This window comes from Ahaetulla prasina, chromosome 8 (assembly GCF_028640845.1).
Source record: "Ahaetulla prasina isolate Xishuangbanna chromosome 8, ASM2864084v1, whole genome shotgun sequence".
Lineage (NCBI taxonomy): Eukaryota > Metazoa > Chordata > Lepidosauria > Squamata > Colubridae > Ahaetulla > Ahaetulla prasina.
This window is the reverse complement of record NC_080546.1, coordinates 29,335,683-29,362,484: the sequence shown is the minus strand read 5'-3', so window position 1 is coordinate 29,362,484 and position 26,802 is coordinate 29,335,683. Positions and strand designations below refer to the sequence as shown.

Below are 26,802 nucleotides of genomic sequence, written 5' to 3'. Positions count from 1 at the left end.
AAAGTAAGTCTGTGTAAAAAAGCACATTGTTTGTATTCCCCTCCATTTCCTTTTCGTCTCTACTTAAAAATTATAAATGTTTTCATTTCTTTCTACTTCCTTTTCACACTCTGCCTAAAAATGAAATTATTCTTGTAGCACTGGTTTTAATAGGGTGATCATCAATCTTATATAAATAGTGCTACACTAATTTGATTTTAATACAGATAAGAATCTAATTGATAATCCTACATGCTCTAAACAAATTGCTTAATATTCCATGGTTTCATAATTTGATTTGTATTTCAATACTATCCTGCATTATTTCTTTATCTCCAACATAAGGATGAACTTATTTGTATTTCTCTCTTTTCTAATACACCTTTCTATTCCAAGGATTTGCGCAACTGACCAAACATAACCTTGATATAAAGTTACTATTTATTATGCAAATAACAGCCAGTCATGATTTATGTATTAGGACTGTTCTACAGAGGCACATAAAGGAGGTGTCTCTGTGGAAAACTGAAAGTGTAGAGGCGGGATTTGAAAGATTCAGCAGGAAACAGTACATTTGTACGAGGCATTTTCTTTATATTAACTTTTTATAACAGCCTTTTCTTGGACTTAGGGTGAAACTGAATAGAAGAACCTTTTCAAAAGAGTCAAGAATTCTAGAACTATCACAGTAGAGAGAGACTTACACTGATTTCAGTATTATATTTTAAATATTTGTTTATAGTTAAAAATTAAACAGGCATCTAAGCGAGGATTTGAGAGTAAGAATCTGTTCTGGGTGTGCAGATTTGTCTTCATCATGAAACAAGGATCAGTTCTTTTGTTTATATTATACCTGTCTCATCATGCTTTTGCACAAGTGGTAAGCTTTTATTTCAATTAAATTGGTTGAGAGACTTTCCTTACTATATTTTAAGGTGCTATTTTAAGCAGTTAATAAACTTTGTGCGAAGTATATATTTAAAAATCTTAAGGGAATGAGTTAATTTCATCATTTGTGTTTTCTGTCCTTTTTCCTAGCCAGAGAGTTACTTGATACAGGAATGTGTGAAGAACAATTACACAGAGCGATCTTGTGAGAAAGTTTTTTGTCAGCCTTGGCAGACGTGTATAACAGGAACCTGTCAGTGTAAAATACCTTACCAGTGCCCCAAAAATGGCACTTCAGTTTGTTCCATTGTCAGAAGGAGCTTCCCAACTTACTGTCAACTAAAAAGTTATGAGTGTCGCCAAAAATTCAGCAAATTTTTGAACAGGGGCAATTGTAACCCTGGAGGTAAAAAAAAAGACATTATTTTTTTGCTTTTTCAGCTATCACTAGTAGGGGGAGACAAGCTTTAAGACTGAAATACAATATAGGAGTATTTTGACAATGATAGGTACTTTGAGTAATTCTGTTTCACTTTGGGCCAAATTCTAGAGATTACAACGTATTTCCCTTTCATATGTCTGGTTTTCTTTCATAAATGGTTCAAACAAGAGTAGGATTGTGAGAAATGGGCTACTATAATGAATTGGAGGGATGGGGATTATCGACTCTTGACAATCAGAAGAAAGTTCTATTAAACTCATATTTTTTAAAAAAAATAATGTATATTTTTGTAGATATTTACATGTCAAGTTATTTTATTGAAGCATTTGTGCCTTACTGCTATAGATTAGCCAGTTTATAGCTAATAAAATCGATCTCTGTCTTTTGTAAGGTGTATAAACATATATATTAATAGATTTTGTTGTGTTTTCTAGATCGTTTTAATATTCTCTTCAGTCACACAAATGTAAGCTCAGAAGGAATTGTTCAAGTTGAACTGACCAACTCAGAGCAATCATACATATGTGGGAAAGGATTAACCATCAATGAAGCCAACGTGATCTGCAGACATCTTGGTTATGCTAGGTAAAATTCCCTAATAGAATAAAATGCTTTTGTGCTAATAACTTAAAATAAAATATTGTTTAGAGAACAGTAGTGCTTCCAATACCCTCCTTTTTAAAAATAAATGAAAATATATTAGAGCAGCTTTCTGCAATGTGTAGATTTACAAATATCATTACAAAAGCACTATCTGTTGACAATACCATCTATGCATAAAAATTCAGTCTCTTTATTTCACATAGCATTGGTAACCTTTGTGAGGCCAAGACCCTCATTCAGTCTTGTGTGATGCAGTGAGGCCAATATTCAAAAGTTGGAATGGTCAGAAAGAAAGAGATGGGGCCAGAGCAAAAATGTGTGATTAAATTCATGTGTAATCCACAACTTGAACAAATAAATATTTTGTAGCATCACATACCTGTTCCTTTACAGCTCACAAAAACATGATGTTTTTTAAAAAGAGGACAGCACTTATTTTATTTTATTCTATTTTTCCCCCTCAAATAATTTACTGCAGGTGAATGAGGAAGAAGTAGTTCTCTATTGGTGATTTACAAAAGAAACTATTAACACAACCAAAAAATAAAATCCCAAAGAAGAGAATATCTATAGCTCACTGCTGAATTACAGAGTGCTTGGTGCACTATGAACTTTATTATTTCTGACAAACATTCCAATACCCAGTTACTAACTTCAATGGCACTGATCATGTTACCTAGTTGGGTAATAAAATACCTGCCAGCAAATAATGAAACTCAGAGAATAGCAGGGGCTCAACAGGAAAAAATAATATTTGCTGCATATTTTGACTTGGAAGGTAGCACATATCCCTGCTGATGCTGATTTGTTGTTGTTAATGTCTAAACAGATCATCCTTACTTTCTTTCTTTTCACAGTTATCTTTTTGTGCACCATCTTTTTCCAGCTTTATTCTTCTCTTTCTCCATTTTTTCATTTCCCAGTGCAGTATTTCTTCCTTTGAACTTCCTTCCCCATCTTCCATCTGCTTTTTTTTCTCTGGGCATATCATTTTTCTGTCTACCTCTGGAGATGGGGTTTGATTTAAATTCATGATAATTTTACTTTGGGGAAAACATTACTTTTGCTCCAATTGTTCTTTTTCCCACCCTGAAATGTAAGATAATCTTAAATAAGATAAATGCCCTAAGTCATAGATAATGATAAATAATAGATATATTGTTCGTCAGGTGAAAAAATAAAAGCTAGTAACTAAGTAACTGTGGATACCAGCGTCCCGGCACAGTCAGCTAATTCCATCGCTGACTATGGGAGGGCAAATCGTTGGCCCCCAGGGAATCGGTGCGCAATTTAGGCATTCTCCTGGATGCACGGCTGTCTTTAGAAGATCATTTGACGGCCGTCACCAGGGGAGCTTTTTATCAGGTTCGCCTGATTCGCCAATTGCGTCCTGTCCTGGATTGGGACTCATTATGCACAGTCACTCATGCCCTCGTCACTTCCCGTTTGGATTACTGCAATGCTCTCTACATGGGGCTCCCCTTGAAGAGCACCAGGAGGCTCCAACTGGTACAGAATGCGGCTACGTGGGGGATTGAGGGAGCTTCTCGTAGCTCCCATGTAACACCTCTCCTGCGCAGGCTGCATTGGTTGCCGGTGGTCTTCCGGGTGCAATTCAAGGTTTTGGTCATCATCTTTAAAGCGCTCCATGGCATGGGACCAGGATATTTATGGGACCGCCTGCTGCCGCCAGTAACCTCCCATCAACCTGTGCGCTCCCACAGAGAGGGCCTCCTCAGGCTGCCGTTAGCCAGACAATGTTGGCTGGCGACCCCCAGAGGAAGAGCGTTCTCTGTGGGGGCTCCGGCCCTATGGAATGAACTACCTGTGGGGCTACATCTTCTCCCTGATCTTCAGACCTTTAAGCGCGAGCTCAAAACTTTTTTCTTTCACCAAGCAGGTCTGGCCTAATGATAAATTTTTAATTGAGGGTGTTAGTGGGGTTTTTAAGGGGATTAATCCATTTTATAATTTTTACTTATTAATTTTAAATTTTTCAGCCCATTGAATTAGATTTTTAAACGAATATTGTATTTTAAATCTTTTGATATTTATGTTTTATTTTTGCTGTACACCGCCCTGAGTCTTCGGAGAAGGGCGATATAAAAATACGAAAAATAAATAAATAAATAAATAAATAAATAAATAAATAATTCGTCTAATTTCAGAATGCTGAGACATGAACATCTGAATATATTTGATTTCATTTGATTTTTTTGCTGAATTGTACAGAGGAGCTGAAAGCAAAGAATCTATTGAGCCAGATGAAGACCAGGGTTCACTTGAATGCCTTAAAGCAACTTGCAGAGGGATAGAGACGAGGCTGGCTGAGTGTGGTTTAAGGAAAATGAGGTTGACCACTGGGAAGTTGGCTAAAGTGACATGCAGTACAGAACGCAGAGGTTGGTAAAATATATTGTGTAAATAACGAGCCATTTCTAATATTATAATTAGAAGTTAGAGACAAAAGTAGTCTGCAATAAAATATAAAGCAAAATGCTGATTTTCAGTGTTCCATCGCGGCATATCCTATTTTAGTCTCTTGCCTTGATTTAGTTATCTTTCTTTCAAGAGAAAATCAGCATTCTGTAACCACTGTAATGATCTGGCCTTGGTATGTTTTTTTTTGTTGTTTTTTTTTTGCGGGTGGATGTGACTGAATCCTAATTGATTCTATTAGAATAGGGCATTATGGTCAATGAATTCAATCTTCTGTCCTACAATGAAGTATCCTTGAAAGATATCTCTCCAGCGTTCACTTAAATTCATTCAAGGAAGAAGGGTTACAAATCCCTCATTAGATGGTTCCATTGTCAAGCTGCTCTTGCTGTCAGAATTTACCCCCCTAAAATTTAACTGATGCTTTCTAGAGGCGTTAACACAATTGAGCCCCAAATTTCTGTTGCTGAGACATTTGTTAAGTGAGTTTTGCCCCATTTTATGACTTTTCTTCCCATAGCTGTTAAGTGAATCACTGCAGTTCTTAAGTTAGTAATATGGTTGTTAAGTGAATCTGGATACCTTATTGACTTTGTTTGTTGGAAGGTTGCAAAAAGTGATCACATGACCCCAGGACACTGCAACCATAATAAATATAAGTCAATTGCCAGGTGGCTGAAGTTTGATCATGTGTCCATGGAAATGCTGCAATGGTTGTGTGAAAAATGATCATGTCACTTTTTTCAGTACCGTTGTAACTTCGAACAGTCACTAAATGAATTGTTGTAAGTTGAAGACTACCTGTAACTTAAAGTAATGTGACCTATCTATACTCCAGCAGATTTGAAAGGCAACATGTTGGAGTAATCCAATTTAGCTATTTTATTTTCCATGCCATGATTAACAAACTATTGGTTTTTTTTTTTATTCTACTGGTCAGACTGTAACGTCAGAGAATTCCCCTGTGTCAATGGAAAATGTATCCATTTAAGTAAAACATGTGATGCAATGAATGACTGTGGTGATTTAAGTGATGAATTATGTTGCAAAGGTATGTTCCTTCTCTACATGTATCTGTTCTATATAAACATATGTATTCATTGTACAGTACTTGGTATAACTTTCAACAAACCCTTACTTATTATGTAATTATTTCTTTTCCAATAGCTTGCAAAAGGAAACATTTCCATTGTAACTCAGATGTGTGTATTCCAAGCAGCTATGTGTGTAATAATGAACTGGACTGCCTAACAGGAGAAGATGAACTCAATTGTAAGCATTGCATTCTAAAATTATATTTGGCTAGGTTAAAACCGTAATTTCCCACATGGATATAAGCACTTGAATAAGGTTCAGATATCAGGTTAGAATCAGCTATTATTGCTATTTAAACCAGCATACAATAGAGGTTTTCATATAGCAATAACACTTAGACTTATAACCGCTTCATAGTGCTTTACAGTCCCCTCTAAGTGGTTTACAGAGTCAGTATATTGCCCCCAAGAAACTGGCTCATTTTATTGAACTCGCAAGGATGGAAGGATGAGTCAACCTTGAGCTAGTCAGGATCGAACTCCTGAAGTGATCAGTGAGTTATTTTGCAGTGCTGCTTTCTAACCACTGTGCCACCACGGCTGTTTCAAGTCAGTGGAGTAACCAGTAATGAAGCGAGTGGGCCGGATAAATCTCATAGTTTAGCATAGTTTAGCAATTCCAAATCTCTGGTTTATACAAGTGTCTTTTTGAGCTTGGTGTACAAATTGCTTAACTTCTCAAGGGCAATGGTGGCTGAAAGTATGCAGAACTGATCAAGAAAACCTGACAAAGATTTCTTTGTTTGGGGAAAACCTGATTACAGAAGGCTAGTATATTATTCATTTTAATATGACTCACATGGGATTTTACTTGGAATGAATGCAATCACATTTTTTTTAAAAAGGGTGACTTTTGTCGCCCTAATTTTATCACGTGGATTGAAACAAGCTGGTTCACTTCATGTCATAGTCTGCATATGTAATTTTGTATAAAAATGGCACTTTTTAACATTTTAAATCCTTTATTTGTATTTATGTTTATTTTCATTAGGTAATAAAACTGGAGGAACTAAAAAAGGTAAAATTCTTTGTATGTTTTTATTTCTCTATTTATTGTTCTAGTCTTAAATGGAATTGTCTCTTTATCATCTCAGCTCTTTGCTGGTAACCACTTAGTAGGGGTGGAAACAAAGTGATTGTTGTCTGGCTTTTGTCTGAGGCAATAATTACTCTGAATAGTTTGAATAAGCTGTATCTGTGTCCTTGGAAATCTTTATTTAGAATAGAATAGAATAGAATAGAATAGAATAGAATAGAATAGAATTTTATTGGCCAAGTGTGATTGGACACACAAGGAATTTGTCTTGGTGCATATGCTCTCAGTGTACATAAAAGAAAAGATACGTTCATCAAGGTACAACATTTACAACACAATTGATGATCAATATATCAATATAAATCATAAGGATTGCCAGCAACAAGTTATAGTCATACAGTCATAAGTGGAAAGAGATTGGTGATGGGAACTATGAAACGATTAATAGTAGTGCAGATTCAGTAAATAGTCTGACAGTGTTGAGGGAATTATTTGTTTAGCAGAGTGATGGCCTTCGGGAAAAAACTGTTCTTGTGTCTAGTTGTTCTGGTGTGCAGTGCTCTATAGCGTCGTTTTGAGGGTAGGAGTTGAAACAGTTTATGTCCAGGATGCGAGGGATCTGCAAATATTTTCACGGCCCTCTTCTTGATTCGTGCAGTATACAGGTCCTCAATGGAAGGCAAGTTGGTAGCAATTATTTTTTCTGCAGTTATAATTATCCTCTGAAGTCTGTGTTTTTCTTGTTGGGTTGCAGAACCGAACCAGACAGTTATAGAGGTGCAAATGACAGACTCAATAATTCCTCTGTAGAACTGGATCAGCAGCTCCTTGGGCAGTTTGAGCTTACTGAGTTGGCGCAGAAAGAACATTCTTTGTTGTCCTTTTTTAATGATGTTTTGATGTTAGCTGTCCATTTGAGATCTTGCGATATGATAGAACCCAGAAATTTGAAGGTTTCTACTGTTGATACTGTGTTGTCAAGTATTGTGAGAGGTGGAAGTATGGAAGGGTTTTCCTAAAGTCTACCACCATTTCTACGGTTTTGAGTGTGTTCAGTTCCAGATTGTTTTGGTTGCACCACAAGGCTAGTCGTTCGACCTCTCGTCTATATGCGGATTCGTCATTGTCTCGAATGAGACCAATCACTGTTGTGTCATCTGCGAACTTCAGTAGCTTAACAAATGGATCATTGGAGATGCAGTCATTGGTATACAGAGAGAAGAGAAGTGGGGTGAGCACACAGCCTTGGGGGCCCCCTGTGCTAATTGTACAGGTATTTGATGTGATCTTGCTTAGCTTCACCTGCTGCTTCCTGTTTGTTAGGAAGCTTGTGATCCACTTACAAGTCTGTTCCGGTACCTGTAGCTGGTTTAGCTTAGTTAGAAGAATGTCTGGAATGATGGTATTGAATGCTGAACTAAAGTCTACAAAAGGACCCTTGCATAGGTCTTTGGAGACTCAAGATGTTGTAGGATGTAGTGCAGAGCCATATTAACAGCATCATCTGTTGATCTATTTGCTCGGTATGCAAATTGCAAGGGGTCTAAAAGCGGATTCGTGATGGTTTTCAGGTAGGAAAGCACTAGCCTTTCAAAGGTTTTCATGACTACAGATGTTAGAGCAACTGGTCTGTAGTCATTCAGTTCCTTGATGGTGGGCTTCTTGGCACTGGGATGATGGTAGAGCGTTTGAAGCAAGAAGGAACATAGCACATCTCTAGTGATTTATTGAAAATATGGGTGAAGATGGGGCCAATTGGTCAGCACAGACTTTTAAGCAAGAAGGAGTTATCTTGTCTGGGCCTGGAGCTTTTCCTGGCTTTTGTCTGAGGCAATAATTACTCTGAATAGTTTGAATAAGCTGTATCTGTGTCCTTGGAAATCTTTATTTGAAAGGAAGCTGTGAATATATTTAAAAAGACATATAAAATAAACTTCATGTGCAATAATTATAAAAATAAGATTTTAAACAAGGGCTTCCATATCTGGATGACAATTAATTTCAGTCAATGATATATATTTTTTAGCATCCATGAATAAACCACAATGGAGATTTTGCCTTTAAATTCCAAGGTTTATATTCATTTTTATACCATAAAAATAACTCCATGAATTTTGTTGTATACAGTTCATTTTTTATTAGTGTCATACTGAACATTAATTGTACAATAATTTTCTTTGCCTACCTTCAAGGTCATATTTTTGACACTATACTTTGGTGTTAAATAAGATTTAAAGGGCAAATAAGAATTTCACCTAAATGTTAACTATTATTCTACTTCAATAGAAACAGAAGGAAGAAAAAGAAACAACAAAGGTAAATTTGGCCCACAGAAAAAAGTAAATGTAGACTGTTAAGATAATATCTTACTAATATCGTAATTTTGTAATTTTATGTTCTTTCATTGTCTGCTTTGTAAGGTAAATTGGGAGATTGTACTTATACTTCCTGTGTTTTAAAGGTGAACATATCAATAGCTAGGCAAAAACAGGTCTGCATTAAGTCCATAAGCTCTACTGTTCACCTTAGACTCTTAGGTTATTTGGCTGAATGTGATTTTAGATTCAAGCTATTGAATCTAAAGCTATTTTAGAATCAAAGTACTTGTAATGCTGAAAAACCAAAGGGTTCAAAGGAGGTATTGGCATTCTACACAAGGAGATATTTAATTATGTGAACCTCTAGTCTACTGCAATCCTAGTAACAATCTGCAGCATATGATACTCTGCTGCAGTCTTAATACACTACTTTACTTTTAAGTTTTTTAAAAACAGATTTTATTTGCATGTGGAGACCAACTCTAATTATTAAACATCAAAAAGCCCTTAAAAGCCACATAAATGGGACAGTTTAATGTTAATAAGTAATCGTTCAATTAAAACCATTTATATTCTCTACTATGGAAATTTCTTTTACAAAACTTTCAAATTAATTGTAATATTTTTATTTTCTTGCAGAAGAATCAAATCAAGTTATAGAGTCCATGGATGAAGGTAAATGTGTAGATAAATTAGTATAAAACCTCATATTTTAAAAACAATCCTCTCTTTTTTTCACATTTTTAAATTCTGGGGATGTGATAATGTTCAAATAGGGTTATGTATATCAGTTGAATGTAAAGCAATTTGATAAACTGAAAGATCATCCATTTTTAAAGTGGCTCTGAATGTAACTCAAATTTTTCACTTGTCATCAGAATCTTACCATATTGATTTTCAGTGGACATCTGGGATAACTCTCTAAAATTAAAAAGATAGCTAATATTAAATCTTTAATAATAAAGACATTTAAAAACAGCATATGAGTATTATGTCACTGCTTATTTGTTTTATTAAAGAAAGAAAAAGGATAAAGACTTTACTTCCTGTAGTATCCTGTGGCATTAGAAATCACACAGTTACTCGTCGGAAGAGAATCATTGGTGGATTTACTGCACAACCGGTAAATGCTAAAGGTGGCATTTGGTTAAACTGTAATCGATAAGAATGCATAAATATTGTACCAATTGGGTGCAATACAGGTAGTCCTCACTACAACTATTCATTTAGTGACCAGTCAAAACTACAATGGCAATGAAAAATGTGATTTATGACTGTTTCACATTTACAACCGTTGCCGCATTCCCATGGTTATGTGATCAAAATTTGGGTGGTTGGTAACTGGCATGTTTTATGATGGTTGCAGTGTCCTGGGGTCATGTGATCACCTTTTACAACATTCTTACAAGCAGAGTCAATCGAGAAGCCAGATTCACTTAACAATCATTGAATTAATTTAACAACTGCAGTGTATCACTTAACAACTGTGGGAAGAAAAATGGGGCAAAACCAGAGGTGCTATTCAGCAGATTCTGACCAGAACCAGTAGTGGAAATTTTTTTTAATTTATTTTTTATTCAAAACGTTTTACAAAAAAAAAATCCCCCCCCCTTTTCCCCCAACCCCCCTCCCTTCACTAAACCCTCCCCCCTCCCCCCTGACTTCCCGGATGAAGCACAAGGTATAGTTAAGAATAAAACAAACATATGCTAAGAAAATTTTCCCCCAAAACTATTATACCAATTTTCCCTTTCTAACTCTGGCTTCCTCCTAACACATCCAAAATCCTTCAAGAAGAAAAAAATATATATAAAAAAAATAAGAAAATTAAGAATAACAAAATATATAAATCAATAAAACAAATTAATCCTAAAGTATATAAAATCAACTAAAACATAAAAATGCAATCCAGTTCATAAAATATCTCCCTTATAGCTTCTATAACCATATAATTTCCCCCCCCAGGTCTTCCTTACATAAACTCTTTCAAAAATATTCTATTCAAGATACAATACAACACATTATAAAATTTCAATACCAAGCGTTACAGTAGCTATTCAAGTGGGCCTGGTCATTGTCTTTCAGGGACAATAATATTTTTGTCTATTAATAATTCAAAGAATAATACTTTTGTCTCTTGCCATTTTTTTTGATGCATTAATCTCTCTTTCCTTCATTTCTCCTTTTGAAAAGTCAGTCACAATATTACCTAGTAAATCCTTACGTTCAAAAATCCACAAAATACTACCATATATTCCATCAGTCCAAAGAGGGAATTCTTGATAAACATTAAGTCTATAAGTTTTTCCAGTTCGGGAGACAGCCTCCTGTAGCACTAATTCTGACATTTCATCCAAACTATTTGAAGGAAGCTTCTTTACATCAGCTTGTTTATTCACGATCATATCTTCATCCATTGCATTTAAGTCCTGTTTCAGTTCGTATTTTTGAGTAATTAAATACATTCTTTCTGTGTAATCCTGTATAAAGTCACGAATCCATTCTTCTGAAAGAACCTTCATAACAAAGTTCTTGCTGAAAATCCCCTTATGAAATACTTAAACAACGTAATATGATCCAACAAACCAGAATCCAACACAATAAGATGATGTCTCCATTCAGTTTCGATTTCACAGCAAGCTATTTGCAGTTAGTCTAAAACGCCATTTTAAGAGAAGGAAAAAAAAGAATAATTTTTCTCTCTTTAAAAAGAGGAGGAAGTCAGGAAATCAACAATACTTGCAAACCAATAATTATTCACTTATGCTTCTTCCGCCTGCTTATAAATCCATAAAAAGAAATCAATTGTTAGCAGAACTTGGACACCTTCCTCTTTTCCTGCTGTTGCAAGAGGTGGATAATGGAGATAGGAGGGATTCGAAGGGACTCACCTTCCAGGACTTTGCATAACAAAAACAAAGCCCCTAAGGGAATCTACCTCTCTCCCCCCTGCTCGTTCCCCTGCTCTCTCAACCAGAGAGGGAAAATTAAGTCGGGAACAGCTGTTTGAAAGCTATTTACACTGGCTTTTACAATATCCAGCGCGGAGTGCCAGAAATTAGCACCCAGCGAGAAAGGTGGAGCCAAGCAGAAGTCCCAGTAGTGGAAATTTTGAGTAGTTCGGAGAACCAGTAAATGCCACCTCTGACTGGCCCCGCCCACATCTACTCTCCGCCTCCTGAGTCCCAGCTGATTGGGAGGAAATGGGGATTTTACAGTATCCTACCCCTGGAGTGGGGTAGGAATGGAGATTTTACAGTATCATTCCCCTACCACACCCATAAGCCACACCCACCAAGCCACACCCACAGAACTGGTAGTAAAAAAAATTGAATCCCACTACTGGGCAAAACTCATTCACTGTCTCTTTTAGCAAGGGTAATTTTGGGCTTAATTTCGTTCATAAATTGAGGACTACCTATAATCTAATAATCGTTCGACAAGAGAAAATCTGGAGACTATAATGAGAAGTTAATTTTCATGTTATAAAAGTCTTTAGAGATTCTCAGTCATCCAGGGCATGGCTGTCCCAAAGGTACTTTTTCAGGAGACAGCTGGTAATTTGCATTCTCTTAGAGGGTCCTTGCAAGTTGTCTGCAAGGAATATAAATCCCTCCATCCCTCACTATCCTGTCAGAGCTGAAGAAGCTTTTTGGATGAGAAGAGAAATGTCTTCAAAAGAAAAAACAAGAAAGTCCAGCTGCCTGTTATAGTTTAAATTTCTAGGTCCCTGCTTTCTTACTTATCTAAGATAGAGAGACAGAATGGACAGCATAATAAATAAAATTAATGTTCTGCAATATTTGAAGAATTGGATGGATAAAACCTTGCTTGGTATATATGTAAATTTTGTCAAAACCTGTTCTGGTTTTTAAAAGTGTATCCGTAATAATCCAGATAGTTACACTGATTTTCTTTGGTCTCTTTCCCCCCTTTTAATAGCTTGAATTTCCCTGGCAAGTGGCCATTAGAGGCGAAGGGCAAACAGTGAACTGTGGTGGGACTTACATTGGAGGCTGTTGGGTTTTGACCGCTGCACACTGTGTTCGGTAGGAGACCTTCTGTATTGTTATAACTTCTTAAAGTTCTAAATTAAGCTGATTGGGACTTTCTTGTAGCGACGATTAAAGGAAAAAAGGAACTTCAGATAAAATCTTATATTGAAACCATAATACCCGGACCATAATTGACATATTAGAGTATTATGAAGTACACCCAAAGAAACAAGCTTCACTGGTTTTCCTTGATGCCCAAAAAGCTTTTGATAATTTAAATTGGAGATTTATGACACAGATTTAAAAGAATGGAATTTGGATTCAAATTTGAAAAGATGATTGAAGAAATATATTCAAATTTGAAAAGATGATTGAAGAAATATATTCAAAGCAAACTGCAAGGGGTGGTTATCAATCAAGACACAACAGATAGATTCAAAATAACAAAAGGAGTAAGACAAAGATGCCCACTTTCCCCACTTCTCTTTATACTATCATTGGAGCCACTCTTAAAAAAAATTAGGGAAGATCAGGAGATAAAAGGATTGAAAATAAAAAATGAGGAGTATAAACTGCAAGCTTTTGCAGATGATATGGTTTTTATTATTGAGGAACCTTTAAAATCAGGCCCCAAATTGATTAAAAAAATAGAAGAATTCGGCACGATGGCAGGTTTAAAAATCAATAGGATGAAATCCAAATTACTAACAAAAACCTCACAAAAAAATGAGAGACAGAATTAGAAAATAACATGAACATTTAGATAACAAAAGAAATAAAATATCTAGGGATTTGGCTAACAGAACAAAAAAGATAACTATGACAAATTAATACTGCAGATTGGGAAAGATTTGAAAAATTGGAAGAACTTACAAATTTCATGGATCGGAAGAGTGGCAGCAATAAAAATGAATATCTTGCCCAAAATCCTGTTCCTCTTCCAGGTTATACCGATAAGAATAGAAAAAAAATATTTTGACTTATTAAATAAATTGACCTCAAAATTTATATGGCAAGGAAGAAAGCCTAGAATTAGACTAAAAACCCTACAGGATAATAAAGATGGTGGGGAGTAGCCTTACCAGATTGAGAAATTTATTACCAAGCAGCATGCCTGACATGGTTAAAGGAATAGATGAAGAATTTTAATAATAGAAGAGTGTGACCTATAGATAGGATGGCATGCATTCTTATGGAGTGAAAAGAACAAAAATCATGGGTATTTTAGGAGACACATAATTAGGAATTCATTATTATTAATTTGGAATAAAATCAAAAAACAACATTATACGAATATACCATCTCTGATTTCCCCCAACGAAACATTAACACATCCAAATTTAATAGACTGGGCTAAAATAATTAGGTACAGGGACATATCAAATGAATTGGGAAAATTAAAAACAAAACAAGAATTTGGAACAAGATTTGAATAGGGAAGTGCGGTGGTCTCTCATGAAGCAATGAGCCAGAAGCAAAGTTTTCGTTGGGATGAGAGCCCAGAACAAAATCTAAGCCTCTCCTTTTATTAGGATTCTTACAGGAAAGCATTTGCATAGAAGACAATAACATCAGAAGGCACATACATCAAAGAGAGTCTATCAGAAAGCAATACATCAAACAAAATCTTGTATATCGATCATGTAGCAAAACATAGCAATACATCCTGTGACATCCTAACCTTGCATACCAATTGATCTTCACATAAAGGGATTCCTTAGATCTTTGTGAGGAAGATCTTATCAAGTAAAGGAAACTGTAAAACTGTAAATGCATCTTCACACCATAGAGGTAAATATCCTGTTCCTCTGATGTGACTCTAACATCAAAGAAGTTTCTACCTATGTGATCCAACTAGCTGGGAGAATCCCACGCTAATCTAGCACATAGGTGATCTCTCAGATGGAATCCGTATGGCTATATTGCAACATCTCTTCCTTTTTTATTTTTTAAGGCCAGACAATCAGTCGGTTTCATTATTAGCCATACTATCCTTGTCTATTTCTGAGTCATCATCCAGGCAAAAGGTTTTAGGTGCAGGCAAGATGTAATCATCTTCGAGTTCCTCTACAGTCAGCAACTGGTAACGGACAGGATCATGCTTATGCCACAATGCCATGACTTGTGCAGTTGCTTTCTTTTCTGCTAGTAAAGATAGACTTTTAGAAATTGTTTTAACAAAAATAGGTAGAATACAAGGTAAAATTATACATCCTAATGCAATCATACCAATTAAAACTATAATAGCTTGTAAACCAGGTAATTTAGGCAACCATCCTGAAAAGGCATCTTCAAAGTTAAGTCCCTTAGTTTATTCATAGAGTCCTGTACAATGCCAGAATGGTCGGCATAGAAGCAGCATTCTTCCTTTAAAGCCACACACAATCCACCTTCTTGGAGGAAGAGAAGGTCAAAGGAGCGGTAAATGTCTCTGGTAGGAAGAGAATCAATTGCTGGTATGACTCTGCAGCAGAAAAGTGTCAATGGTGTCAGATGGGGGAAGGTCCCCTGTTTTTGTTTTTTGATGGTAGGGACGGATATGTCGGCCAGGGACCCACAAAGTCTCACCGTTGGTTTGGATGGCAGCTGCTGACAGAAATCTCAAATACAGTCCTTACATGAATACATAAAACAAGAAAGAACCAAACTGTCTTCTGGGAATTGAAAAAAGTCTTTTGATCGTTACATGTTTACTCATTACATGTCCATTTCTGTATTGGGAAGTGTCTCTTTTGGGGAAAGCATTTTGACCCATGTATTCGACTTCCACAGGTTGAAGTCATCTGCAGGACTAAAAGACATGAGAAGGGATCCCCTCCTCCTCCCTTTCTGGGTGAGAAAAGGCATTGTTGGAGGATTAGGGAGAGGGGCCAAGGGGGAATAGATAGCTTGCAGGTAGAACTTGAAAAGAAACAACAACAGATTAGCATTTAAACAGATAAACTGGTATAATATATTCCCATATGAGAAAAGGTAGCTGGATTCACATGCTTCAGGAGATGAACAGGTAAAATCATTTAAACAAAAGTACAGAGAAGAAAGAAAGTTGAACTCTGTTCTTCATCCTGTCTAGGTAGCCGGTCCATCCTGGGCAAAAAGTCATTTTTCTTCTTTCTAGCACTTTTAAAATTCATACCCACACAAAAGCAGGGACAAAGAAGAGATGACACAACTTGGGGGGGGTTATACACAAATCTCAGTTTTGTTTTTTAACAAAGGTATTATGTGGAAGACAGAGAAAAAGATAAACAATCAACAAAAACCCAACTCCCACCCTTTTTATTCATGTGTGGAAGTTGTTCACTAACAAATCCATACTATCAAAAACTGCCAAAAACAAACTTTTCTAACTCCTAACTCCTAACATTAAACTTTTATTTCAGCTTCATTAACAAATTAAATCTTTCACAGCACTAGTATCTGCTCATCCTTCTAAATCTCTCTTCACATCCTGTAACTTTCTAATTTATCTCTGAAATAGTTCCTAAAACAGGGCACATCTTGTGCTGCTAAAAAATAAAGATACACAATACAAACAGCAAATAAGAGGCACCTTGAGTCTGATTCAAAAAAGGAAAAACATTTTGTAAGCTTTTTGGTGAGTCTGTTATGTGGAAAACCTGAGTGCATTTCCCCCAAAAAAATTTCTGCTTAAAAAAAATTGCATCCATACATAAGAAGATAGCCATTTGTCTGAAATGCTGTAGGGTTTCCTGCCTGGGCAGGGGGTTGGACTAGAAGACCTCCAAGGGTCCCTTTCAACTCTTATTATGTATGTTAACAGCTTCAAAAATACAAAGCTAAATGACACATTTTGAGTCAACTCTGTGCTTTGAAAACATTTATAAATGTATAGGTTTAATCAGGCAGTTTAAACCTCAAAAAGTTCCAGAAACAAGAAAAATTAAAAATTAAAATCAAAACCAAAATTGTATGCAGGGTTAAAAATTAAAATCAAAATTGTTTTCAGGGTTGAAAAGAAAATGCATCTGCATATTTGTCCCTCCCTTCTCAGACAGGCACAGCAGAGAAAAAAAGGTGGGGGAGATGAATGGTTTTCCCTCTTCACCCACCCCCTCCCCTGGCTCAACAAGGGGGGGGGGAAGTAGTTAAGATAAGCCAGCGAGGACAGAGAGAGAAAAAAATTTAAAAGTCCACCCTGAGGGGGTTTTTCCAGCCCCCCTTTCTCTCACCCTCCCAACCTGGCTCAGATACACACACACACATTGCAATCAGGCACATATTTCTTGCAAAAACACTCTAGATACACGCGCGCGCGCACACACACACACACACACACATTTCTTGCAAATCCAAAAGACAACACAGAAATCTCACACCTTCTCAATGAGTTTTGCACATACACACATTCCATGCAAATCAAGCATCACAATTATCTCTACAATTCTTATGCAGGTCTGGAAATGATCACATACATACATACACAAGCACACATATCATCAAGCAACATTTGCAGACCTGGGGAAGTTGCCTCTTTAAATCTTCTTCCCTCAAGTGAGAAAACTCAGCAGTTTAAGTCATGAATGTGATTGTGGATCCTTTTGAGTCATTTTTTGATAAGGCGGAGGTCCTGACAACTTTCTAAGTGACATCTGCAAGTCCTTTTTCATGTAAAATGAGGCATTCAAGGACCATGTGCCACGTGGACAGAATTTTTGCAGGGGCTCTTGGACTTTCATGGAAATAGGTTCCCAATTTCTTCCATGTAGTCACTTTGAGCAAGTCCTTTTCAGGATTGTTTCCAAATATAGGGAAGTAATTGAACCAAATTGGTTGGGCTATAGTCTGAGTGACCATACCCATGGGGGAAAGGGAGAGGCGCTCTGGAGGGAGGGAGGCAGGCAGGGGAAGGGAGGCAGTTTTCAAAGCAGGGATGGAAGAAGCAGGTATATGCTTTGGAGGTGGGATGCAAGGGGCTGAAGGGACAGCAGGCACAGGGTTAATTTTTTAGCTCAGTATGTTTTGAGAGTTCAGAAAGGTGGGGGAAAGAAGAGGACACAGAGAGGGGGAATAGATCAGGTTTTTTTCTTTCATTACCCTCCGTGAAGGTTTCTTCTGACCTGACGGTACTGATAGAAGGGTAAATAGGAGGAGGGGGGAGTGGGGAGGAAACACAAGGGGTTTTGGATGCAGGAGGATTTTCTGCTATCAGGGGGGAGGGTGAAGATGAGGAACTTGAAGAGTTAGTATCAAAAAGGGGCTCCGAAGGACAGGAAAGGATATCCTCCGGGGCAGGAGTGGTCAATTTAGTAGCAGCTTTTTCATGTGGTGGAGGTTGTTTCAAAGGCTCAAGGAGAGACTGATTCTGAGCTGCTAGGATTTCCATAATTATTTTCCAGGTACTTAAGATAGAGGCTGGGGCTCGTGGGGATGCGTGGAGATATTTGCCAATCTGTCTCCACGTTGCTGGTTTTAAAGAGCCTGCCTCAGGATAAGAAGGACAATGATGCTAAATATATTTTAACAAATCCTTCAGTTTTCCTTTTGTTACTTGTTCCTTGTCCGCATGGTTAAAAAAGAATAAATTTGATTTGGTTAGTTCCCTCAGCTCACGTAAATGTTTCTCCTGAGCCTTAGAGAATTTCCCTCCCATACTTACGAAAGGTCCGTTGTTCGCCAGCGATGAACGGATGAGGTGCACCAAGCCTATCCCAGGCGGTAAGGATGGGAGGTCAAAGGATGTGCCAGGAACGTATCCTTTGGTAGAATCTCGTTGAAAGAAAAGATCTTTTGGGAGCGTATCCTTGATGGGATCACACTGAAAGAAAAGATCTTTTGGGAGCGTATCCTTGATGGGATCACACTGAAAGAAAAGTCTTTTGGGAGCGTATCCTTGATGGGATCACGCTGAAAAAAAAATCTTTTGGGAGCGTATCCTTGATGGGATCACGCTGAAAGAAAAGATTTTTTGGGAGCGTATCCTTGATGGGATCACGCTGAAAGAAAAGATCTTTTGGGAGCGTATCCTTGATGGGATCACGCTGAAAGAAAAGATCTTTTGGGAGCGTATCCTTGGGAGGATCACGCTGAAAAAAAAGATCTTTTTGGGAGCGTATCCTTGATGGGATCACGCTGAAAGAAAAAGATCTTTTGCAGGATCGCATTGAGAGAAGTATGTACTTCCAAATTAAATCAAAATACATAGAAGATACAAAAACTAATCAGATACAATTGGAGCAAAATGAATTGGATAAAATAATATATGGGAAGGACAAAAAATTAATCAGTAAAACATATAATTTCCTGTTACGGTATAAAATGGAAGAGGAAATAGTGAAGGAAACTATGATTAAATGGGCAAGAAACTTTAACCATACAGTAGAATTACAGAAGTGGGAAAAGATGTGGAGAACAAATATGAAATTGACTATATCAACAGCATACAAGGAAAACCAGATGAAAATGTTTCATAGATGGCATCTTCCGCCAGCTAGAATAGCAAAGATGTTCCCTAGTAACTCACCAAAGTGCTGGAAGTGTTCTTAATCAACTCAAAATCAAATTGGAGCCAGATTTACTTTCCTATCAAGTTATATACCCTCTTTTTTTCCTTTTCCTTTTTCCTAGGAAGAGCCGTCTTCATGTTTATAAGGTTTGGACTGGGATGTTAGACTCAATAAAGTTCGATACCAGGATAGAAACATTTTCTTTAAAGGACATGATAATACATGAGAACTATAACTCCAAAACATATGAAAACGATATCGCTTTGCTGGAGATGAAAACAAAAAATCAGGGGACTCCATGTTCTCCACCTGATACTGTGCCAGTATGCATTCCCTGGTCACAATATATGTTCAGAGGTGGTCAACAGTGTAAAGTATCTGGCTGGGGACTTGATGAAGGTAATTGTTGCTTACTATATGGTGAGATTATAAAAATATTTTCTTTGGAGTGAATATGCTCATACATTTTGTTGTTATTAGTTGTGAAGTCATGTCCGACCCCTCGTGACTCCATGGACAACATTCTCCAGGCCTTCCTATCTTCTACCATTCTCTGGAGTCCATTTAAGCTCATGCCTACTGCTTCAGTGACTCCATCCAGCCACATGCTCTCTGTCTTCCCTTTCTTCTTTTGCCCTCAATCGTTCCCAGCATTAGGCTCTTCTCCAGTGAGTCCTTCCTTCTCATTAGATGGCCAAAGTATTTGAGTTTCATCTTCAGGATCTGGCCTTCTAAAGAGCAGTCAGGGTTGATCTCCTCTAGGACTGACCAGTTTGATCGCCTTGCAGTCCAAGGGACACGCAGGAGTCTTCTCCAGCACCAGAGTTCAAAGGCCTCAAATCTTTGGCGCTCAGCCTTTCTTATGGTCCAACTTTCACAGCCATACATTGCAACTGGGAAAACCATAACCTTATCTACACACACTTTTGTTGGCAGGGTGATGTCTCTGCTTTTTAGTAAGCTGTCTAGATTTGCCAACATGAGGTTCGAAGATCTTCAGAAAGTAAATGGGGGATGGGTAGGCCCAAAGGTGAGATGGGGGAGAGAGGCAGGGGAGCCGTTACAACATCCGTGCTGAAGGTTGTAAGAGCAAATGACCATGGGACACTATAGCAGCCATAACTTCAAAATATGGTCATAAGTAGCTTTTTCGGCAGGTTGCAATGGTGGGTTTCAAAATTCTGTATACCGATTCTGTGGGTGTGGCTTGGTGGGTGTGGCTTGGTGGGTGTGGCAGGGAAAGGTTATTGCAAAATCCCCATTTCCTCCTGATCAGCTGGGACTTGGGAGGCAGATGTGGGCGGGGCCAATCGGAATTTTTACTACCGGTTCTCCGAACTACTCAAAATTTCTGCTACCGGTTCTCCTGAACTGGTCAGAACCTGCTGAAACCCACCTCTGGCGAGGTGGTGGTGTCTGTCATAACTTCAAACAGTGGCCAGATGTTAAGTAAAAACTACCTGTACCTAGCGAATTCTATTTATTTATTTATTTAAAACATTTATCTAACTACCTGTCTTATATCAAACTCTGGATGATTCCCAATCAGCAATTACAACATTATCAATAAAAGGGCCCTCCGTAGCTTTAGGTCAATGGGAGTACCAGACCATCTTATTTGTCTCTTGAGAAACCTATATGCGGGCCAAGAAGCAACTGTGAGAACTGGACATGAAACCACTGATTGGTTCAAAACTGGAAAAGCTTTCCTCCCCAGGAGCAAACGTCTTTTAATTTCTTGGCTGCAGTCCCCATCTGCGGTGATCTTGGAACCCAGGAAAATAAAATCTGTCACTACCTCCATTTCTTCCCCATCTATCTGCCAGGAACTGAGAGGGCCAGATGCCATGATCTTAGTTTTCTTAATGTTGAGTTTCAAGCCAACTTTTGCACTCTCATCCTTCACCCGCATCAAGCGGCTTTTTAATTCCTCTTTGCTTTCTGCCATTAGAGTGGTATCATCTGTATATCTGAGGTTGTTGATATTAACCTTAATATCAACAATCTTAATTCCAATTTTTGATTCATCTAGCCCCGCCTTTGTCATGATGTGCTCTGCATATAAGTTAAATAGGCATGGCGACAGTATACAGCCTTGTCAGACTCCTTTTCCAGTTTTGAACCAATCAGTGGTTTCATGTCCAGTTCTCACAGTTGCTTCTTGGCCCGCATATAGGTTTCTCAAGAGACAAATAAGATGGTCTGGTACTCCCATTGACCTAAAGCTACGGAGGGCCCTTTTATTGATAATGTTGTAATTGCTGATTGGGAATCATCCAGAGTTTGATATAAGACAGGTAGTTAGATAAATGTTTTAAATAAATAAAATTCGCTAGGTACAGGTAGTTTTTACTTAACATCTGGCCACTGTTTGAAGTTATGACAGACACCACCACCTCGCCAGAGGTGGGTTTCAGCAGGTTCTGACCAGTTCAGGAGAACCGGTAGCAGAAATTTTGAGTAGTTCGGAGAACCGGTAGTAAAAAGTCCGACTGGCCCCGCCCACATCTATTATCTGCCTCCCAAGTCCCAGCTGATCAGGAGGAAATGGGGATTTTGCAATAACCTTTCCCTGCCACACCCACCAAGCCACACCCACCAAGCCACACCCACAGAATCGGTAGTAAACTTTTTGAAACCCACCATTGCAACCTGCCGAAAAAGCTACTTATGACCATATTTTGAAGTTATGGCTGCTATAGTGTCCCATGGTCATTTGCTCTTACAACCTTCAGCACGGATGTTGTAATGGCTCCCCTGCCTCTCTCCCCCATTTCACCTTTGGGCCTGCCCATCCCCCATTTACTTTCTGAAGATCTTCGAACCTCATGTTGGGGAAAGAGGGCAGGCCACCTATTCTTGGGATGTTTGGCTGCTTCCCACCCAGAAGAGAGCACCAATTTCAGCATTCCCACAATTGTTTATAGGCATGTCAAAAGGGCATCTGTTTCCCAGAGGCTGCCATGTGGCCCAGGGACAGATCATACTATTCGGTTTTCCTAATGCAGTCTGTACAGAGTTGTGGAAAGTGCCAGAGCTCTGGAGATCTTCAAATTATAAGTGCGCAATGGATGACAGGGAAGAGGCCAAAGGAAGCGACCTGGTGAAAACGGGGATGTCTGCAGGGATCTGGTGTAGGGAGAAGCAGGCTGTGGGGACCCCAAGGGGCGGAGAATGGAACATGGGGTATCTCAAGGGATGAGGCAGGCCTTGGCTCACCCCTGAAGCACCCCATACTTCATTTAACAATTGCATCAGGGAGAGCAGGGGGTCGTTGAGACTGTCTCGCTTACCTTTCAACACCACAAGGAAAAAATGTGCAAAAATGCAATATTCTTCAATAGGATGAAAAAAAAATGCCCTGCAATGTATACATTTTGAAAAAAGGCATACATGTTTTTGTTTTTTTAAAAACGTGTTTGTCACAAAACGAAAGTCAAACTGAATTTTAAAACATTGGAAAGATTTGACAGCCTACTGGAAATTATTTTGTAATTAAACCTTGGTATTGATTTATCTGATGCTTTCCCATTTCTTTGTTTAGAATCTACAAGGCAATATGTTCTTAAGTGGGGTTATGTTAATCTAATGGATAACTGTTCAGAAATCTACAAGAATCGATACTTCAAAGGAATGGAATGTGCCGGTGAGCATGAAATGTATCATTCTTATCTATATTCTGACACCATTACCTGACCTGGTAGATAGAACGGGCCATCAAATGTTGGTCTCCGATCAAAAATTTCAATATTAAATATATCATCTCAATCTAGAATACATTCCTTTCCAGCCATCACAAACCAATTATGCGTAGGCAATTTAAAACATTGTTTTGAGGAAGAATTTCATTGGCAGCATCCATCCAGCTCTGGGCACACATGTTTTTATGCACTTTGGGTTTTCTTCCAGATTGACATTGTTGTAATTCAGTATTAAAAGCCAGTATAGAATAAAAGTTTGCATATTGAACTAGGGATTTGAGATCTGAGTTCAAGTTTACCTCAGCCATAGAAGCTTAAAGCTGATATTGAATCAATTGCTATCACTTCAATCACAATCTCTCAGTACCTCACAGCAGGCGTCTCCAACACGGCAACTTTACAACTTGTAGACTTCAACTCCCAGAATTCCTCAGCCAGAGCATGCTGTCTGAGGAATTCTGGGAATTGAAGTCCACAAGTTGTAAAGTTGCCAAGGTTGAAGACCCCTTCCTCACAGGATGGTTGGTTGTGGCAAGAATAGGAACAAGGAATCTTGTGTATATACCTTGAACTCCTGGGGGAAAGACAAGATGTAAATCTCAAAAAATAATAAAGTAAAGTAAAATAATAAAATGAGTGATAACAATAATTTAACTGAATGAATTACAAATACTTTAGATTAAAAATCAGAGTATACAATTAATATACTGTGCATATAGAGTAGCATGTTGTCAGTGAATGACCAGCAAATATGTGGAATTCTGCTTAAAAATCTAAAACGAAGAATGTTCATAGGCAACTCTTTTTGTTTTTCTTATTTCAGGTACAGATGATGGTTCTGTAGATGCCTGTAAAGGAGATTCAGGAGGACCTTTGGTTTGTTTTGACCCTAACAATGTAGGATATCTTTGGGGGATTGTGAGCTGGGGTGAAAACTGTGGTGAAAGGGGACATCCTGGTGTTTATACAAAAGTGGCACACTATTTTGATTGGATTGCTCGACATACTGGAATAGATCTCATTTCTAAATATAATGTGTGATTGTTAGAATGCAAACATTTACCAGCATTAATGAAACAAAGTTTTCAACTAGAAAACTGGTGGCTCAGTTCAATAAATATTAAGTACTTTAAGTTTAACGATTTAACTAAGCAACAACAACAGTTCCTATGCAATTTGAAATTTTGCTTTGTTGTTTGTGCTTTTGAGTCAGTGTTTACTCCTGGCAAGCTGCCTGGTCCCTGCAATTTTGGTAAGATTTCAGAAATGGTTTGGCATTGCCTCTTCATAGGGGCTGAAGCAGAGTTGACTGGTCCCAGGTTGGCCAGGTGGCTTTGTGCCTAAGGCAGTTTGTAGCCTGATGCTTTAACCACTATACTAAATTGGAAATGGTAGAATTATTTGAAACATATTCCTAAATAGATATATACTATATATAAAAGTAGAGTTTAAGCCTGTTAAAATCTCTAGTACTTAAAAGCTTATTTCAATATGGATTATGCCCCAGAAGAGGAACTCTAGTGACTTATAAAATTTTACATTTATGGCTTGGTGGTGTTTTAGAAAAATCTGCTCTATTTTTTATGTATTCACTTTGTATAGTCAAATAAAAAATGATGTATGCAACAAGCAATAAGTTTTTCATTAGTTTTATTTTGTATTAAGATCCACTAACTATGCATGTTAGTGATATAACAATATTACAAATATAAATATAAACATAGAGCACTACTATATATACTGTTTTCCTTGTCATTTAAATCCAGAATGTGCTGAAGGTGAAACCTATCAAACTGCACATATTTCTTACAAAAATGCATAGCACATTATAGACAGCTTTATGGCACAGACTGAAAAACATGTTTGGCATTATTTAGAAATAAGCAGAATAAGGCATCGCAATTTGGTAGTACCTGTATCTGCTGAAAAAAATTTAAGAGCCGTGGACAGGCAGCTACAAGTAAGGACAATCTTCTCTTTCTTATTTAAAATGGCAGAGAACCTAAAGTGATGTGTAATTGAACCACAAATGCAAAAAGACAAGCCAAACAGAAAACAAAAAGAAGCTTGACAGGATTAAGATGTTTCTTCTTTTAGCAGTGGATAAGTGCTAATAACTACAAGATTAATAGATGTACAATGCTGGAGGCATTGTTGTGATCAAAAAATGGTTCAGACAACTCCAAGAGATAAAAAATTAGGAAAGAGCTTTCATTTAAGAAACTTTTATAGGGGAAGGGAAGGGAAGATAGTCGTGCTTCCACTGAGGTGAGGAATTTGACAGCTGTCCAAAAGAACTACAGGCATATGGTGGAGATGAGTGAGTCACTTCTGAAGGGAATGGAATTGGCAATCTGCAAAGAAGACATGATACCAAGGAAAGTGTGTTCTTTCCCAGGTGCGAAGAGGTGGGATGTGAAAAAGAGATTGACCTCACTAATCAAAGCTGAAATGTAATAATGTGGATAATCCACCACCCAATGAATTCATTCAATATATGGTGCTTAATGGAACTATGTCTACATGAAGGAAAGCATACAGTGGGATAGTTAAGGGTTCTATTTTCAGCCCAGTTCTATCTTTGGCTGCACCAATGGAAGTATAATGTCAATATCATGAAAAGTTATTGTCCCTCTACATGCTGGTCAAGGGATATCATATCTGTTTTGTTCTACACAAGAAGGATGCTGAGAAAATGGGAAGAGTGTAAAGAAGAGCAATAATGATTAGGGCATAAAGGATGAATTCTATGAAGAATAGAAAAAGAAGAACCTAAAGAAGAGAAAGCTAAAGAGAAACATCAAACAGTCTTTCATTACTAGTAGTCATCGGGAAGAAAGTGTAAATTTATTCTTTATAGTGCCTGAAGGTAGAACAAGAACTCCTATGTGGAAACTTAAATGAGATGCAAATTCAAAATAAGGAGTCATTTCCTGAGCACTATTAAGCAATGAAATTTTTGGAGTTGTTAGTGCTCTATCACTGGATATTATTTTTTTAAAAAGGCATGATCTAAGGAAAATGTCCAAAGAAGGCAGTGAAAGGATTGGGAACCAAAACTCACAAGGAAAGGTGAAAAGACATAGGCTTGTAGAAGAGAAGACTGAAATGGAACAAGGGGCCTCTGTGGCTCAGGCTGCTAATGCAGTCTGTTATTAACAGCAGCTGCCTGCAATTATTGCAGGTTCTAGTCCCACCAGGCCCAAGGTTGACTCAGCCTTCCATCCTTTATAAGGTAGGTAAAATGAGGACCCAGATTGTTGGGGGCAATAAGCTGACTTTGTATATAAATATACAAATAGAATGAAGGCTATTGCTAACATAGTGTTAGCCGCCCTGAGTCTCCGGAGAAGGGCGGGATATAAATGCAAATTTAAAAAAAAAAGATGGCAGTCTTCACTGGTAGTCACATTGTAGAGGCTTAGTATTTGCTCCAGTCCAGAGGATAAGAACTAATGAGATGAAACTTTAGGGATGTAGAGTTACATTATACAATTAAAAGAATTTATTGTAGTAAAAGCTGTCAGTCAATGAAATAGGCTACCACATGGGGTCGATGCTTCCCCTTCACTGGAGATTTTCAAACATAGGCTAGAAAGATACTGGGCTTGTGAGCAGAAGGTTGGTAGTTCAAAACTTCACATGATGGACTGAGCTTCCATTACTTGCCCCAGCTCCTGCCAACCAAGCAATTCAAAAGCATGCAAATGTGAGTAGATAAATAGGTACCACTTTGGTAGGAAGGTAGCAGGGGTGTCAAACACAAGGCCTGGGAGCCGGAGTTGGCCCACGGGGTGCTTAGAATTGGCCTGCAAAGCCCCCCTGGAAACAGGAAATAAC

At 37.8% G+C, this 26,802-nt stretch overlaps 1 protein-coding gene across 1 annotated transcript; it reads left to right on the top strand.

Annotated features, from left to right (window-relative positions):
- The first annotated feature begins 524 nt into the window (after positions 1-524).
- CFI (complement factor I) lies at positions 525-24,587 on the top strand. Its single transcript, XM_058193248.1, has 14 exons — positions 525-859; positions 1,018-1,273; positions 1,744-1,894; positions 4,145-4,314; positions 5,292-5,402; positions 5,519-5,623; positions 6,437-6,463; positions 8,768-8,797; positions 9,439-9,474; positions 9,819-9,922; positions 12,742-12,848; positions 19,383-19,660; positions 22,806-22,907; positions 23,786-24,587. The coding sequence occupies exons 1-14, from the start codon at positions 797-799 to the stop codon at positions 24,001-24,003; spliced, it is 1,758 nt and encodes a 585-aa protein (XP_058049231.1). The 5' UTR covers positions 525-796; the 3' UTR covers positions 24,004-24,587.
- Positions 24,588-26,802: the final 2,215 nt, after the last annotated feature.

Excerpts from the sequence above, each read along its gene's own strand:
- CFI (XM_058193248.1), top strand. The coding sequence starts at position 797 with ATGAAACAAGGATCAGTTCTTTTGTTTATATTATACCTGTCTCATCAT. Across the intron at positions 8,798-9,438 it reads AAGAAAAAGAAACAACAAAG|AAGAATCAAATCAAGTTATA; the intron begins GTAAATTTGGCC and ends ATTTTCTTGCAG. Across the intron at positions 19,661-22,805 it reads TGGCTGGGGACTTGATGAAG|AATCTACAAGGCAATATGTT; the intron begins GTAATTGTTGCT and ends TTCTTTGTTTAG.